Consider the following 18,900-nt stretch of genomic DNA (forward strand, 5'->3'; position numbering starts at 1 on the left):
TAATATATTCTATAGCTAGAACTTCTCCCACCATCAGAGAAATATACTGCAAACCTAAAAAACAGCGAAATGAATTATTGTATGATTAAGGCTATTTTATCATTTTAACTAAATTTTTGTTGTAGATTTTATTTTAAAGATATTGGTTATCATGCGTATTGTAAAATGTTAGAAAGCTGTTCAAAGCTGCTGGGGGAATTAAAGTTGAGTTTCTTTCCTCAGATAAGCACTAACTCAGTTTCAGAGTCCTCTGCCCAAATTAGTGTAAACAGGGTCTTAATTAACATCCTGCGTCTCTTAGTTTTCTATTGCTATAGAGATTCACTGCCAATCATTCTAGAAAAGTACATGGAGGGCAAATAGCCTTACTTACTAAGTATTTTTCTTAGTATATGTCAAGTACTATGTGACTTTATTGTAAGAATTATCTCATTTTATCCTTAAAGCAAACCCATGAGAGAGTTTGATTATCAACTCCATTACATAAATGGAAAAATACAGACGGAATGGTCTAAATACTAGTCCAAATATGCATAGCTAATCTGCCAGAGAGTCAGGAGTGGGAAAAAAAGCAACCTGAATACAGAATGCAAGACCTTAATCAGTACACATTATAGTAGGTATCTGGAACCTAGTGTAGGATCGCTGACACGGTGCTAATTAGCTGTGTAACCCCTCTGACACTCTGGTTCTTTACATTAAAGTGCTTTTCAAATCTTCCCTGTCTATAAAGCTCTGGAGCCTTAATTGGGTGCCCTGTGTGCATCTATTACTGTCTCAATAAACAAGCTTAAGGTTCTCCCCGCATCTCATCTTAGTTCTCAGCCACTTGGAAAAGTGAAAGGTTGACAATAGACTCCAATATCATCTTTCCTACCAAGAAAGCTTCAGCTGAAGAGTGAGGTTCCCATCTGTAAATAGGTGAGCTTGCTCACACTGGTAATAAGAAATGAAGAGCTTACTAGGCAAGCAAGAGTACTTGAGGAATTCCATCTCCCTATCTCACTGAGAAGAGCTAGCCAAGGTGGCACATGCCTGAAATCTCAGTACTGTAGAGACAGAGGCAAAAGGGTCTCTGCCGCTCACTAGCCAGGCAGCCTAGCACAATCAAAGAGCTCTAGGCTTAGTAAAAGATCCTGTCTGAAAAAATAAAGGCAGAAAACAAATGAGGAAGAAACTCGAGGTTGGCATCTGGCCTGTGCACATATACCCACATGTGTGCATGCAAACACATGCACACGCACGCGCGCGCGCGTGCACACACACACACACACACCTTCCCATAACCTTCATATCACACACAACAAAAAAGAGTGTGCTTCTGACAGCTAGCCCAACCCGAGAGAGATGCGGGAAGGTCCTCAAGTGTCTGTGTGCTGCCAGAACCCTTCCTGAAGTTGCCAATGAAGTGAGTCACTCTTCCCTCCCTTCTGAGAGATGCTCAAGGAGCCCAAACACAACAGAACTGAAGCATCATTCTCAGCAGCTTTCTTTATTTGGAAGAATACACCCAAATTTGTATGTCACCATGATGCCTCTCCACCACTAGGGCTGGGTCCCGAATTCACTATGCAGTATGTATTTAAGGCTGGCCTTAAATTTGCCAGGTTGACTTCAAACTTGCAATTATCCTGCTTCAGCTTCCTGAATGCTGAGATTATAGATATGGATCACTATGCCTGGCTCTTCAACATAAATAGCCACTGACAAGTTGGGGCCCAGATGATAAAGATAATTCTGGGACTATGGTGAAATGGGTTGGGCAGAGAAGTCTCTCTAGGTGTAGAGAGACATACAGTCACGTACAGAGATGACTCAGCAGATGTGAAAGAAAAAGAGCTTCTATTCGGAAGCAAAAAAAGTCAAATAAAGGAGGCTGCCGAACCCAGGGTTCTGGTTTTGTATTATTTGTATTATGCCTCTCTTTTTGTTGTTGTTGTTGTTGTTGTTGTTGTTGTTGTTGTTGCTAGGAGTGAATACCCAACAGTAGCAACTTGGCAGTTTATTTTAACTCACAATTTGAAGGGATACAGTCTATCATGGCAAGAAAAAGTAGGTGGGCAGGAACAGAAAACTGTCTACATTTCCTCTGCTGTCAGAAAGCCAAGAGCAGACAGGAAGTGTCTGCTAGTGGGCCATAAAGCCTCAAGGCTGTTCCCAATGATTCACTTCCTCCTGCTCCTAAAGGTTCTCCAACCTTTCCAAACAGTGCTACAAGCTGGGGACCAAGGATTAAACACAAACCTATGGGGGGCATTCCATATTCTAACCACAAGACGGACAGGCTTGGTGCTCAAGGTGAAATTTTTCCCACCTTGGACATTGGGATGAGAGACTGAATAGAATTTTGTCACCTAGGGATAGGGGAGAGGCATTTTAAAGCCCATTTTAAGTGACATTTACTGGGGACAGACCCAACTCCAGGGTAACACAGCCATTTCTCTTTGCTCAGAGGTGCTAATTAATCTATCCCATAATATCTCCTGTGCTGTATTCCTGGTAGAGCTACCTTTTGAGACGTAAAATCAGCCAGCCAGATCTTGGGTGAGTTCTGGAGACCCCCGTGCTCTTCTCAAGAGTTGTGGTGTTAACCCTGTTAACCAGGTCAGAATCCAGCATGGATAATTACACTCTCCTAGCATTATATTCCTCTATTAACTCAACTGGACACATGACTTCACTTGCTCCCCTGAAAATTTAGCATGACCTGCTGTAACAGGGAACCATTCTCTCTGGTCAACCCCAGGCAGAGATATGTGCTTCAGCACCTTGGGGGCACTGTTTCCTTAGTAGGGTCTTGCTAATTCTTTAGCATCTCCTGGGGAAACTGGCTTTATTAGGTGAAAGAGTAATTTTCAACTGAGATGTGCTTTTATGACTTTGTTAACTCCATTGCTGTCTTTAACAGTGATCAATGGTTCCCAATGACCTTTGCAGGAACTCTTGAACCCAGAGTGTGCAAAACTGAATTTGCTGAGAAAAAAAGAAAGAAAGTGGAGAGAAGGTCAGGAAGAAGAAGCACAGAATTGGTAGGGAATAGTACATCTCATAGGAATGGAGGGATGTCCATTACACACACACACACACACACACACCACAGAGCCACTTAAAGGCAAGAGAATCGGAACATGGGAAGGCATTTTGGAAAGAGATGGTATCTGTACTGGCTAGTTTTGTGTCAACTTGACACAGCTGGAGTTATCACAGAGAAAGGAGCTTCAGTTGAGGAAATGCCTCCATGAGATCCAACTGTAAGGCATTTTCTCAATTAGTGATCAAGGGGGAAATGCCCTTTGTCGGTGGGCCCATCTCTGGGCTGGCAGTCTTGGGTTCTATAAGAGAGCAGGCTGAGCAAGCCAGGGGAAGCAAGCCAGTAAAGAACATCCCTCCATGGCCTCTGCATCAGCCCCTGCTTCCTGACCTGTTTGAGTTCCAGTCCTGACTTTCTTGGTGATAAACAGCAGTATGGAATTGTAAGCTGAATAAACCCTTTCCTCCCCAACTTGCTTCTTGGTCATGATGTTTGTGCAGGAATAGAAACCCTGACTAAGACAGTATCCTAATTTGTTTTCCATTGGTATGATAAATACCATGAAGTAAATAAACTCGGAGAGGAAAGGGTTTATTTGACCTCTGTGTTCTGATTATAGCCCATTACTGAGGGACATCAAGGCAGGAGTTTGAGTAGTAGCAGAGTCAGGAACCAGGAAGGAAAGCTGCTTACTGAATTGTTTTCCAAGGCTGGCTCAGCTTGCCTTCTTATATAACTCATGGCTACCTGTACAGAGGAATCACCAACCACGGTGGGCAGAGCACTCACACATCAATCAGCAATTAAAAAATATAGTATAGCGCCCCATAGGCCTTATAGACACGCCCATAGGCCTTATAGACACGCCCATAGGCCAACTTGATGAAGGTTCTTTCCCAATTGAGGTTCTTTCTTCCCAGTTGCCTCTAATTTGGGTCAACTTGACGAAAACTAACCAGAATGCAATGCATTCTCAGATAGTGTAAAATAGACAAAAATGTATTCTTCACTATATAATAAAAAGAATATCACAAACTTTGTTATGTCAGAGAAGGGGACTCGGGAAGAGGGAAGGTATTCTGATGGGTAAAGCTGGAGTAAACATGGAGGCATGCTTGCCATTTCTAAATGATCTGGGGATATCATCTGAAATGCCAATTTGAAGATGTTTATTCTCCCATCACTACTCCTGGTAGTAGATGCATCCTCAAGTAGAATTTAAAACATAACTTGAGGCTGAGGAGATGGCTCAGTAAGTAAAGTGCTTGCTATGTAAGCAGGAGGACACATTCATTTGGATCACCAGAACTCACAGAAATGTAGGCTTACCAGAATTGCAGCCTCAAAAGGCTGGGATGGAATCTCTATTGGAAGCTGGCTAGCAAGACTCACCTCATCAGCAAGCTCTGGGTTTGACTGGGATATCCTGCTTCAATAAATATGATAGAAAAGCCCCAGGGGATGATTTCCAGAACAAACCTCTGGCCTCCACACCTAAATGTACATATAGTCACACTTCTGTGCAATGTACATAAACATATGAACACACACCATACATAAATCTAAAAAATAGCACAATAAGCTTTTCAATGCAGTAGATTTCATGAGAATTGGAAAATTTCCCCCAAAGTTAAATAGGAATTACTTTTTAGTGACCTGGAATTAGGCAAACTAGGCAGTCCACTGATAACAATTTGCATAAGTAGCATAACTAAATGAAACATGCATCTCTGCATTGGGAGATTCCTTTCTGTACAGAATGACAACTAAAAAACACTCAGGAAAGAGACCTGAGCAAACACTGAGCTAAAAGCCATCAGACTGGTTTCTTTTGGTGTCAGCTAAACAGAGTATAAACATCAAGTCTGTCTTTAATTTAAAGGCATCATTATGAATGGTTCTCTCTCTCTCTCTCTCTCTCTCACACACACATATACACATATAAAAACCACAAAACACTCACACATATATAGACATATATATATGTCTATATAGGTAGATAGATAGATATACATACATACACACATATACATACACATATAAACGCACATATACATATATGCACTCACATTTATACATATATACATACTTTGGAGTGACAGGGTTTTAGAAAAGTAAAATAAATTTTCTCTTAAATCAGATCATTATATATTACACTATGACTTTCATTTAGTCCCGGAAATTCTCTCTCTATAGAAAAATGCCCAATGTCATCAAAGGGGTAAAGATCATAGATTTATACCTAAGGGTTATATATTTATTAAAGAGATATCCTGTGAGTTTCACAGTCTAGGGCAATGCTCTGTTATCTAGCCATGTGGACTTAGTTGAGTGAGTATGTGCGGATATACCTATAGATACAGGTATACCTATAAGTATGCACAATGCACATGTATGCAGAATCCAGAAGTCATTTAGTCTTCCTCACTTGGTCATCCCCTTATTATTGGACAGGGTCTCTCACTGAGGACAGAGAACACTACACTGGGTAGAGTGCTGGCCAGCCTGCTCTAGGGAATCACACCTGTCTCCACCTTCACACTGCTGGGGCTGTAGACACATGCCATGGCTCCTGGCTGCTTTTTAAAATTTTATTTTATGTGTATAGGTGTTTTGCCTATGTGTATGTCTGTATATCACATGCATTCCTGGTTCCTACAGAAGCCAGAAGAGGGTATTGGGTCATCTTAAACTGGAGTTACAGGTGATTGTGAGCTACTATGTGGGTGCTAGGAGTCAAACTTCAGTCCACTGGAAAGGGTAGCCAGTGCTCTTAACAGCTGAGCCATTTTTCTAGGTCTACCTGATTTATTTCATATGGGGATCTGAGTTCAGGTTTATGCAGCAACAAGTCTTTGAATAAACCATCTCCCTAGTCCGCATCCCACAAGGACTTGGTATTGCAACTCAAGGTCATCATCTGCAAAGTTTATACTCAAGAATTGTGCAATCATGTTACACACATACACACACACACACACACACACACACACACACACACACACACACACCACAAAGTAAGTCTTGTAATGTTTTAAGTAAACTTACAGTTCTGTGTATTGGGTCTAGTTCTTAGCTATCCCTGGCTCCACATGGCTCACTAGAAATGATGAGACAACCAGAAGTTCATTCTAACAGAGTAGGGAGGGATAGTCAATGCACCCCAACCTCCAATCTATTAGTCATCTTTCAACAGGTCTGGCACTAAGTGGGACTGCAGCCCAAAACTCACACAGGAGAACACTGAGCTCTGGGGAGGTGAGGATGTCTGCTTTACTCTTGTATAAGCTATCCACCTCCTAATGTAGTTGCTGTTTCAGTTGAATGGCTGGTCAGCTTTTCCTTTGCATAAAATCATTTGACATATTGAATCCTGGGAGCTGGGGCAACTCAGAAGTGACACTGATTTATTGATCTTTCTTCTAAGAAGAAAACTCCCTGGTGGAAATTATTTTAAAGATTCAGACACATTCCGCTCCTGTTATATTCTGAAAACCCAGACACAACAGCCAATACAAAAGGTTATTGGAAAGAGCAAACGCATGGCACATTGTGCACACATTGGCACATATTCCCCTTTCCCTAAGTGCACCCATTAAGTAATGCTCCGCTTAATTTTGGCCAGCCTCAGGCAATCTGCTCAAGTTCAGAGTTCTAAACATTTCAGGCAATGGGTATTGTTCAAGGTGTAATGGTACACTGTGACATTCTTAGAGGCACAGCAAGACTGACAGTGAAAAGCTAAAAATATTACTAGTGTACCAATTTTAGAAATTAAGCTATAGGGAGATTATGCTATACCAATCTTAATACCAAATTCTAGCACAAGGCAGCATATGGCTGCATCTTAACCCTGCTTCCCCTCCCCCCATCCTCTATAGCAATCCTCTCTGATCTGTGGGAGATGCATGTTAAACTACCTAGTGTTTAAACTGCCTAAAACCACATGTAGTGCCAAACTTCATATAGAACATTATTATTTACATCTAAATATGTGATATATATTTCAGTTAATGAATTAGGCATAATGAAAAATTAATAACAATATTTCTGTGAATGTAGTCTCTTATAAAACACCTTATTGTATTGCACTCACACTCAATATAATGTGAAGTGATACAGTGTTTATGTGATAAGATTAGGTGAAAATTAACAAGAGCATTATGACATAATGAGATTTATAAGCAAGCTTAGCTGAACATAGCACTCTGATGATGTGACAGTTGATCTGATAACTGGGACAGTTAAGGAATTAAATGGTAGGTAGAGTATACGCTATGGATATACTGGATGGAGGGATGGCTCAGAAAGTAAAGTATGGGTAGTGTATACAGTGTGGGTATGCTGGATAGAGGACTAGTTCCCACCCTAAGCAGAGTGAGATGGTAAGAGATCTCATTACACTACTCAGAAGAGTGTGCAGTCTAAAACCCAGGAGTCCTTTATTGTTGAACTGTGCCTGATGATGGTGTTATTTTTCTTATTGCTTGGATCAAGTACCTAACAAGAAGTAATGTAAGGGAGGAAGGGCTTATTTTGGTTTCCAGTTTAAGAAGAGATATTGTTCATTATGGAGGGGAAGACAGGGCAGTGGGAGCATAAGGTAGCAGGTCACATTGCATCTGTGCTTAGGAAGTGGTAAAATACATACAAGAAGTGAGGTTATCAAGTCTCAAGGTTCAGATAGTCTCTAGCTAGTCTCTACCTCTTAAATGTTTTGAAACTGTCTCAAACAGCAGAACTAGCTGGGGACCAAGTGTTGAAAGGCACCTGCCAATGGAGGACATTTTACATTCAAACCTTAGCATCTAGGTAACTAAAAAGGGGGAAGCTATTTATTATGAGTGAGGAAAGACCACGGTGTATTCACCCAGCCAACTGACTCCTGCATTCTCAAAGGGAGTCTCTTCATGAGCTGTCTTACCTGGCTTAATAATACTTTATGATCTGTAAGTCAACTGCCCGTGAAAATAAAAAAAACTTATTTTTATCTCTGATGCACAGAGCAATTTAATTTTTAAATTAATGTAAAAGCAAAAGGCGCCCTGCTCCCAGTGAGGTATGTCTGCCCTGCATGACTGTGTAAACACAACTCAATTGCTGTGAGAATTAAAGATGGATCAACAAAATCAATAGTTAATTGTGTTACTCGGGGTTTTTCATTTCAGATCTAATCTGTAAAGAAGGTCCAGGGGAGGTTTGCTTTTGATTTTCTTAAAATATTATTTAAAGCCCTCCTGTCACGCCAAAGGGTTCACAGGGGTCTTCACATTATTTCCATAAGTTATTTGGGTTATAAGTAGTCAAGGTCATATCGATCGCCCAGCCTCTCCTGGTCTCATTTTTAAATTGTGTATCATTATTGGGCAAGCTGCCTTACATTTAGGCCAAACCAACTTTATTGTAAAAATAACACCATGTAATTCATGTCTGGGTACCAAACATAGTACATTTCTTGCATGGTAGACTAACTTTATTTTATTTTTTTCATTTATTTATTTTTTTAATTACACATGTGTATCTCTGTGTGCATATGTGTACTTGTGAGACAGTACCCAAGGAGGCAAGAAGAGGGTGTGAGATCCTCTGCAGCAGGAGTTACAGGTGGTTGTGAACTGCCTGAAATGGGTGCTAGGACTAAGCTCAGGTCCTCCACAAGAGCAGCAGGTGGGTGTAACTACCAAACCACCTCTCCAGCCCTGAAATCTTCTTTGATCTATTTCATGATGATACTCATAGCTGTTAAGCAGATGCACATCTTTAATCTTCTAAAAAATTAGCAAGATAAATAATGCTGAGGCTTATGGAGCAACATTACTGTTACTTGGGAACCTGGCAGAACATAGAACCAGCTGGGAGATGGGCCTCTGAGTATGCCTACTGGGGCCTGTCTTGATTGTGTTAATTGAGATGGGAAGACCAACTCAACATTAGTGGCATCATGCCCTGGCTAGGTCTGGGATAGTGTAAGCTGAGAGATGGAGCTGTACATTAGTGTGTGTTCATTTGGTACTGTCTTCCAACTTTAGGTGCAATGTGACCAGCTGCTTCAAGCTCTACTTGCCTTCATTTTCCCATTGTGATGGACATGACCCCAGATGAACACATTCCCCCTTATGTCTTGTCACAGTATTTTATCACAGCATCAGGAAAAGCAACTGAGATATATGGTCATATGTGGCATGGGAGGCAGTACTGTGGGTGACCCTATAAGATGGACTATCCAGTCTCACATCCCAAATCAACCAGAGGGAGGCGCTACTGCTTGAATGGAGCTCCTGGACTTTCTTCAGGTCTCACTAGTGTGGGCCAATGAGGAAAAGGGGGGCACATTCTTCCTATTCAGGGAGATGTACAATATCATCCAGAGACCCACTGACGTACCATGAGGACTACACTGGACCTTGTTATATTACAATGGAGCTAAATATGTAATGTTTGAACTTCTTTTCCCTTTAAAGTGCAACCTTTCATATAATAGCTTACGCCTTGCTCTCTTGCTCACACATTGTTAGAAGCCTCCATCCATTTCAGAGACTGAAGGCAAAATAATTTGTGAAATAATGAATCATTTTTCCCCCTTGCCATCATGTCTAGAAATCCCGTGATTATTTTGCCATAGCAGACAATGACCTTCTCAAAGGAGGCCTATCAAATGCTCAAGATTAATAATGAGAAGGTCTCTTTCTCCTGCCTCGGGCCAAAAAAAAAATGCAGAGAGGGAAAATGTTTGTGAAAGTGTCGATATGTTCATCTGTGGACGAGCAGCAGCGTGCTCTGTGTGAAACAGAAGTTCCTGTGCTGCTGTGGGTCCTGTGACCCCATTCTGCAGACTGTCAGGGCACGATGCTTGAAGGGACCTTGAAGGAGACACCAAAGCCCTTCACCCAGTAAGTGGGAAATGAAGAGTTTTCAGGAGGCAGGCAGAGCTCTTGACTCAAGCACAAATTCCCTAAAGGAAAGAAAGCTCCAGCTAGTGCCATCTCCCACCATTGAGACAAACATGATTCCAATTTACTAACTCTAGGAGTTAAGATTAATAATAAACTTGCTATTCACCCCTTGATGCTGTCCATAGTCCTTCCTTCTCCCCAGGCAGCAGAGGGAGAAGGAGGTCTCTCCTATTTTCCTCCCCATGGAAACAAGGTTCTTGAAAAGGTGGGGCCTGCAGGGAAAACAGCAGCTTCTCCAGGATGTAAATGCTGTGGAGTCACGCAGGAGAACAAGACTAGCTTCACAGGGCTAGGGATACCTCTCTATCTTTTACGGTTCTGGTATTTGAGTCTTGTTCACTTTATGAGCAGCTAAACACATAGACCTTAACTTCAGGGGGAAAAATAACAATCTGCAAGGGCCAGTGAGATGACTTGCCATGGGAACGCAATGACTACAGCAGCTCAATACCCAGAATGCACATAAAAATAGAAGGAGAAAGCCAACTCTGCAAAGATGTCCTCTTAAAGCCACATGTGTGCTGTGGTACCTGCAACCACATACATGTCAAGTGGCACATGCATACCTATATCCAATTACCACCACCACCATCATGTGGATGTGAAAGCAGGGGGAAAAAGAACTATTGCCACACAAGCTCAGAATGTCAATAGACTCAACCAGGCAGTCCCAGAAGCATCTGGGGGCAAAGATCACAGGGCTCCGAGGGCAATCTGAGAAGCAGTGAGGCCACCAATGATGCAGGAGTTGCAGATAAAATTAAGGTTGCTCAGCAACATCTTGATGAAAGGTCACTAGCATGCCGATATATATGAGGCATATCATTTAACTAGCCATTGGGGGATCACAATGGGCAAGCTTTTGAGCCCAGCAAGGCAGTCTCCAGGCTCTGGTCCACATATCTTACACTCTCTAAAATGTTTTCCCTGTGGGCAGATGAGATGGCTCAGTCATCAAAGTGCTTCGTGCACAAGCATGAGGACCTGAGTTTGATCCCCAGAACCTGTGTCAAATGAGCTGGGCACAGTGGCCAGTGCTGAGGAGGGAGAGACATTTGGATCTTGCTCTGAGGCTCACTGGCCAGCCAGTAGAGCTTACTAGGTTAGTTCCAAGTCAGTGAGAGGCTCTGACCTAAGACCTAAGAACAATGTCCTGGAATGACATCTGAAGTTATGGATGGCTTCCATATGCATACACACATAAACACATGCCTGCACATGTACCTCAACACAAATAAAGGCGTATATTACATATGTGTGCTCTCCCACATGTGTACCCACATAAATATATGTGCAAGTGCATAAACTTGCATGCCTATCAATGCATGTGAGTGAATGCAAATGCAAGGGCACACCCATACATCCTCACAACCTTTGGAGTCACCATCACCCACTCATCTCCTGAGACACAGGTGCTGGGAAATCTCAGAATCGTTTGCTATCTAGGAGGCACCTTGTCCTCTCCCCAGTCCTGTGCGGAGCAGTATTGTAGAAAGCGCGGGCCAATACATCTGTTTGCTGATATTGCTCCACCTCCCATGTAGGGGTGATGACTTACATGTCTTCATGCACCCGTGCCACACGCCTAACACATAGGCCATGTGTGTTAGAGAATCCATGTGTCCTGGTCCTTTGCTTTCCTCTAGAAGTGTATCTTTCACCCCTGAACACCTTTTCATGCCTTGGAAAGTAACTGAGTTCCAAGAATGAGATGCTGGCCTCTCCAGTCGTGTCATACCCCAAGGGGCAGTCATTGTCTAACCATGCGGAAGATAATCCAGGTTTCCTCTGTTTAGCACTTGTGCATAAACATGAATGTAATGACTTCCTCAATTGGTAGGTGAATGGGAAAACAAAATTTGTTTTCCAGAAAACTCTGATTAACATGTACTTTGAAGGGACATCTCCACTGCCAGAAGCCAGGCACCCTGGAAGACTTCACTACCACAAACCTGAAAGGGCAGTGTGTACAAAACACATTAAAGTGAATAGGATCAGACCACAAAATGGGGCTGGAGAGATGGCTCAGCCAACAAAGCATTTGCTTAGCAAGAACAAAGATCTGAGTTTGATTCCCTGAACCCGTATGAAAGTGCCTGGTGTGGCGATGTGCACTTGTAACCCTAGCCCTTGGGAGGAGAAGATAGGGGGATCCCTGGGACTTGCCAGCTAGCCAGTCTAGCCTACTTGGTGAGTTCCAAGCCAGTCAAAATATAAGATTGGTAGCACCCTGAGGAATGGCACCTAAGGCTTTCGTTTGGGAGAACCCAAGATTTAAAGAGAGCCGTGGAAAGGCCTTGAGGCCCTCAATGAGCTCATCTGGAGGATGGAGGCCTAAGTGATAGCTTCATCGCCTTAAGAAGCTTCGGTTCAAGCTGTGGCATTGGGTACATAGGGAACCTCAATGTGGCAGAAGCTGCCACATGTCATAGGCAGCAGGGGTTTTTGTTTTTTGTTTTAACATGTCAAAACTGACATAGGTTGAAGGGAGATAATTGCTTAATTCTCAGCTTCATGAAAACCCAGACTTCTAGCTAGTTAATTATGAGTGGGCTGATGTTTCTCTCTACTGGACCTCAGGTCTGATTTTCTTGCTACACACGTCTACAGTTTTCTTAATTGACTTAGAAAATAACGTCCCTTAAATCTGTTTCAAAGAAGGTACCGGCATGGTTTGTGTTGGGGTGGGGCACTGCCGAGATACTAGCTCAGTCCGTACAATGCTCACTACGCAGCCTAAGAAGCTGTCGTTCCATCCACGGCAGCCATGTAAGAAGCTGGGAGGGCTGGCATGTGTTGCAATTCCAGGACTACAGAGGCAGAAACAGACCTATCCTTGGGGCTTGATGGCCAGATACCCTAAAGCATTCCAAACCAGTGAGTGCTTTGTGAGGACAGTGCCTGTGTTACAACATATGAGGCTGTCTTCTGTCTTCAGCATCTATGTACATACACACACACACACACACACACACGCACACGCACACGCACACGCACACGCACACGCACACACACACACACATACGCACAAAACACACACACACAAAATTCAGGACTACCAAGGGATTACTACAAATTGTGAAACCGACCCCAAAACTATATCCATTGGGAAAGGACCAGGAAAAAGGCTATGTTGAGAGTCCAAACCTGTTAGGCACAGACATTTTTGTCCCCTACCCCCACCCACTTTTATGGTTTTAGAGAATAGCTACAAAAATTTCATCTCAAGGATGGAAAAAAAAAAAACCCAAGTTATTTCCTATAGGAATGTTGATGTACATTTTGGTCTATTGGTCATTGCCAATAAAGATAGCCTGCTGTATGCCATCTAGAAAAATAAAAATAAAAGAACACTTCTGGGGACCACAGACATTGCTTGCATGCAAATATGTGGATCATATTTGGATTCCCAGTATCCATGAAAAACATAAGATGTGGTAAAGGTCACCTGAAACCAGACTGCTGGTAAGACAGGCACTGTCAGAAGATAGAGGCTTGAATTGTGAGCCATTAGTTCCAGGAGAGATCCTATCTCCAGAGATAACATTAGCAGCTACAGAGGACATCTGATGTTGTGTTGAGCCCTGGTCTATATATCTGCATACATGCATCCCTCCCCCACTCCCACCCCCCACCCCTAACAGAAGCAAGGTGGAGGATGTCTTACCTCATGTGGCCAGAGTTTCATCAGTGAGGGCAGGTAGCCTTAGTTACATGGGGGCAGCTATCAAGTTTACTCTCTTGCTGGCCTCAACAACAAAGCAGGAGTGGCTCCTTTGCCATGCCACGATGAGGTGGCAACTAAAATATCTAATTAATCTGTGAATGAATTATGGTCCAAGAAACATACTACTTTATAATCAATTTTAAGTGAGTCCCTAACTAAAGAAGACGAAGAAAAAGCTGTAAGATTATGAGAGGTCGGCGCATCCTGTTCACTGTGACTGATGATTTTAAGAGGGGAGGGGGATAATTTTACAATCCATCAAGTTTTTTGTCATCTCAAAATCATGCCTCCCAATGCATGCTGTAAATTAATTTTAGAATTTACATATTTATTAAAAATTGTATTGAACACAGCAGGAAGTGAGTCCTATTTGAATAATAAAATAACTTGTTATTCTATTGGAGATTAAAAATAAAAAAATGTAAAATATTTTATCTTCAGGTAATAAGCACATAAATTGCTCTCTGAGTTAGTTAAACTGATAATTAACATGCGCCAGAGGCTTTGACAGAATATTAAAGATAATCCCAAATATTCCCACTGGGCGGGGGATTAAAAGAGTTCTCACAATAAGAATCAGAGGAAAGCGAAGCAGGGAGAGACAGATCGCACTTGGCCAGGGTACACCCTGCAAGCAGGGTCATATCACTTTGGGACAGATGCACCATGGAATCCCTAAGGCTTGACTCTTGGAAGAACCACTTGCTTTCATTTGAAAATGCCCTCCCTGATGCTTTCGCTGAATTCCCAAAGGATGTCACATCCCAGATGTCCCCATCCTGGGAGGACCCTGGGGCAGGCGGGACAATCACTAGAAGGGCCTGGAGTTGTAATCACAGGGTGATGTCATACTCCACATGGCCACAGGTAACCACTCTAGAATAACTTCCAAATGCAGCGTCAAGTGACAGATTTGTGTGTCTGGTGTGAACAGCTGGAGCATATGGGGAATAATGAGAGGGGTAAAGGGCTGGTGTGTTGCCTCTTGTCCTCCTTAGCAGAATGGAGAAAAAAAACCAAGGTTGTGATGGTTTAGTCAGCACAGGACTTGCCTGGCAAGCCTGAGAACCTGACTTGGTTGCTCATAACTCTGTAAAAAGCTGGGCACAGTGACAAGGGCTTCAATTCTCAGTGAAGGGGCGGTGGGGACAGGCAGATCCCTGCAGCTCACTAACTAGCCTGTTTAGCTCACTTGGTGAAGATACGTTACCCTGTCTCGAACACAAGGTTGCAAGTCCCTAGGAGGAAACAGGCACGGTTGTCTTGGCCTCTGCAAGTACATGCTATGCACACATGCACGGGCAGACACACTTGTAGTCCCGTCCAACAAACACCCTCTCTCTCATAAACAAACAAACAAACAACATGGGAAGAAATGGTACTAGGAATTGATCTCTTTAGAGACTCATCCCACAGGAGAGAGCCAACCCCTGATACTATTAATGATACTCTGCTATGCTTACAGACAGGGGCCTGGCATAACAGTCTCCTGAGAGGCTTCATCAAGCAGGGGATGGAAATAGATGCAGTCACCCACAGCCAAACGCCAGGCAAAGCTTGGAGTCTTGTGGAAGAGTGAGGGATAGGACTGAGCGAGCTTGAGGGGTCAAGGACACCACAAGAAGACCTATGGTGTCAACTAAACTGGACCCATGGGGTCTCACAGAGACAGAACCACCAACCAAATAGCATGCAGGGGCAGGCTGTAGGCCCCCTACACACCTGTAGCAGACACGCAGCTTGGTCTTCATGTGGATCCCCTAACAGTTAGAGCAGGGTCTGTCTCTGACTGTGGTCTGCCATCAGATCCCCTTCCCATAACTGAGCTGGCCCGCTGGGCTTCAGTGGGACATGATGTCCTTAGTCCTTCTGCAACTTGATGTTCCATGGGGGAGGGTGGTGGTACCTAATGGAGTCTTCTCCTCTGAGGAGAAGGGGAGGAGGCAATGGGGAGGGGGATTTGTATGGGTAGGAGTGATAGCAGAGGAGGTGGGGACTGTGATCAGGATATACAGTGAATAAATAAATACATTAATTAGTGGAACAAATTCTTGGGGACAAGAAGGAAGAAAAATACCTGTTTTCCAGGAATTTCAGCTTAATCATGGCTCTTTCTTTCCACAGGGGACTCAGGGTGAGGTGTTATCACCGCCTTTAAGAAAACAAGAGAATCCCTTCATGATGTTCCCAAGGTGAGGGTGCTTGGCTGACACTGCCTCCCTATGCAGACTCCAGAGCTAATACCTAGCAAGGATGTGGCCCTTCCCCTTCCCATATCATAGCTAGCACAGAGTGTAGACAGATAGCTTCAGAATCCTTAACACGGCAATTCAGGCAACCAATGTCCAAGACTTGTTTTGGCATTGAGATGAAAGCTATCTGGCTCCCACCACTTTGTGTGTGTGTGTGTGTGTGTGTGTGTGTGTGTGTGTGTGTGTGTACAGATATCACAGATATCTACACGTGACTGTGTGCAAGTAATGTGAGATATACATGCCCATGTTTCATATATGGAAACTTGCAGTTGCCTGTTATTTCTCTCAGATCTCTAGTCAACTTTTCTTTTGTAGGCTTTTCTTGGATCATCATAGCCATATTTCCCGTGTTCTCTCTGACCTGGGGATGTTCTGCCAATCATAGTCAATGGCACAAGTCTGGGCATCAGGAAGAGAAGAGGAGGAAGCACTTTCTGCCTTTGTTCTACCCTGAGCCTGACAGCTCTGCATCTTTCCCATTTGCTACCTATCCTAGGGCCGTTTCTTGTGGGTGAGTAGTCCAGCCTTTGGCCCGTCATAGCATCTTTGTCACTTTCTCACCATCTGGGAGGTAGCTGTGAATTCCTGTTCCTGCCGAGCTCTGGATCACCACTGTCTCCCACTCAGCACCTCTGAAGACACTAAACCTTGTGTTAAATCCTATTAGCTGAAAGACCTGAAGTAGTTCTGTTTGCACCCTAGACTCTGGCTAATAACAGTAGAAAGTGCTCTCTGTGTTCTGCTTTCAAAACACACACCATCTAGGGCTGGATTTCCAGCCAGTAAAGGAAGTTGCTGCCAAGCCTGACTATTTGAGTTTGTTCCCTGGTACACACATGGTAAAAAGAGAGAACTGACATGCACAAGTCGTTCTCTCACCCACATATGACATGATCATGAATGCACTCACACATACACGCACATGCACACACACACACAGAGACTTAAGAAAGGAGGTATTAAAAATACTTTAAGATCCCATCATCTAAACTCAGTCCCTCTCCACCATCTCTTGTCTGCTGCTCTCATTTTCTCCTCGGTGGCCTCACTGCTTCTTAGATGTGGTTGCATGCTCATTTCCTAGGAGCCTGTTCCCCACACAGATGTCACTATATTCCTTGGAAACTAAGTCACTCCCCTGCTCAAATGTCTCCCACCGTTCCCTTTGCTGAGACTGAAACCTTGAGCTTTTCTGCTGCCAATAAGGTCTTACACACTGGCTCCTGAATTCTCCATCCTGGCTTCCAGCCGTTCTCTCAGTGTGCTCTGTCCACACTGGCCTGGGACATACTGCGCGTGCAGTATGGACCTGCTGTACTCTGCCCATAAGCTCCAGCATATACCACCTGTCAAAACTTCATCTAACTTCTTATTCAAGCATCCGCTCTTCACAGAGACCCCAGTCAATCACTTTCAGTGGGCTCATGATTGCAGATCTACCCTTTTTTATCCATTTAAAACAGGTATATCATTGGGTTGCCTAGATGCATCAGTGATGAGGTGTTCATGCCACCAGGCCCTATGATCCAAATTCAATCCCAGGAAACACACAGGTAGAAAGAAAAACACAACTGCAGGAAATTGTCCTCTGGCCCCCACATGCACACTGTGTTGCACAGCCATGCATGCGCATGTGCACGTGGACACACACACACCCTAATAGATGCTTTAAACGCATACATCATTAGTTGACATTTTACAGTCATTTGTCAACAGCCACAGTTCCAGGATGCCCTCACATTCCTGTGAGGTATGCCCAACAGCCATAGGTGCTTACATGATTCACCTATACAATTACAATGGTCACATCTACTGCGAACGATGGCTGGATTTCTCACAAGACCTGCCGTGCTGTAAGTGCTATAGCTGTTACCCTGCATTGTTTAGAGAATAATTATGACTTAAGAATGTTTTCACAGGTCCTGTATAGGTGTGCTTTGGTTTTCAATGTTTCATTCAGGCTTGGTTGATTTCTTGGCTGTGGGGCTTGTAAATATGAAGGCTTACTGCATTCCATCTTGTTTATTTCCTTCTTAGCAAAAATAAGGCAAGGACTTAGTCCTTTTTTTTTTTAATTTGTTCTATCTACTATGCCCAGAATGACACCTATTAAACAGCATGAAACACATAAATAGTCTTGAATCAATGAATCATAAATGAGAAACTTATATCACACTGTGAAGTACAAGCAGTGCTGGGAAATAATTAGCTGTAGTGTTAGAATAAAAGCAAACATGTAAACATCTTTCTAATTAAGTCACTACAAGGTTTGAGATGGGAACCAGGGAGTTGCTGGCTAGTTCTGCTGTAAGCCAAGTGAGCAAAGCCCAACCGCAGCCTCCCAGTTACCTCCCTGCATTTTCATGGACCCCACTGACGCCTCTGGGTCACTGTCCCTTGTACCTGTGGTGTACCTGGGAAATACCCCTGTGACCACTGGCCTTGACAGAATCTAGAATCACCCAAGAGGCAAGCCTTTAGGGATGCAATTGATCACCTTCACTGGCATGGAGAAGACCCATCTAGACTGAGAGCAGGACCATTCCCTGGGCTGCAGGCAATAGAACAAGAAGCTGAAGTGCTTGGAAGCATTCCCACATCTTCCTGAGCCTCCTGGGTGTGGACAGGGTGTGAGAAACTGCTCTGAGTTCCTGTTGCCATGACTTCTCTATCACAGTGAGCTTTACTTGTGAGCTGAAGATGCCTCTGTCTCTCGTGCTGCTTTTGTTAGTGTATCATATCACAGCCTCAGAGAAGTAACTGAGATGAAGACTTTGAACTCTGCATGTGACAAAGGGACCCAATGACTTGCAGACAGAGGCCCTTTGGTTTGCTTGTTTTGATTATGCAAGTTAGAAAAAATGTCTCTGAGCTATCCAGGGGTCTCCAGCTGCTTCTTCTGCTACAAACTACAGCTACCTGCAGTTAGTTGTT

General features: G+C 43.5%; 1 protein-coding gene across 21 annotated transcripts in view; it reads right to left on the reverse strand.

Annotated features, from left to right (window-relative positions):
- Nckap5 (NCK-associated protein 5) overlaps positions 1-18,900 on the reverse strand; it is a 917,161-nt gene that overhangs the window by 10,739 nt on the left and 887,522 nt on the right. For 2 of the 21 annotated variants that reach the window (XM_006529336.4, XM_006529334.4), the window contains one exon: positions 15,789-15,863. The exons of 17 other annotated variants lie outside the window; for them this stretch is intronic. In XM_006529336.4, the coding sequence (XP_006529399.1) occupies positions 15,810-15,863 (54 nt within the window). In that variant the 3' untranslated portion in view covers positions 15,789-15,809. Of the gene's footprint in view, positions 1-6,079; positions 6,132-15,787; positions 15,864-18,900 lie in introns of those variants that run through there. 2 more of the 21 variants (XM_030252635.1, XM_006529335.4) reach the window with 2 other exon arrangements.

Source organism: Mus musculus, chromosome 1 (genome assembly GCF_000001635.26).
Source record: "Mus musculus strain C57BL/6J chromosome 1, GRCm38.p6 C57BL/6J".
Lineage (NCBI taxonomy): Eukaryota > Metazoa > Chordata > Mammalia > Rodentia > Muridae > Mus > Mus musculus.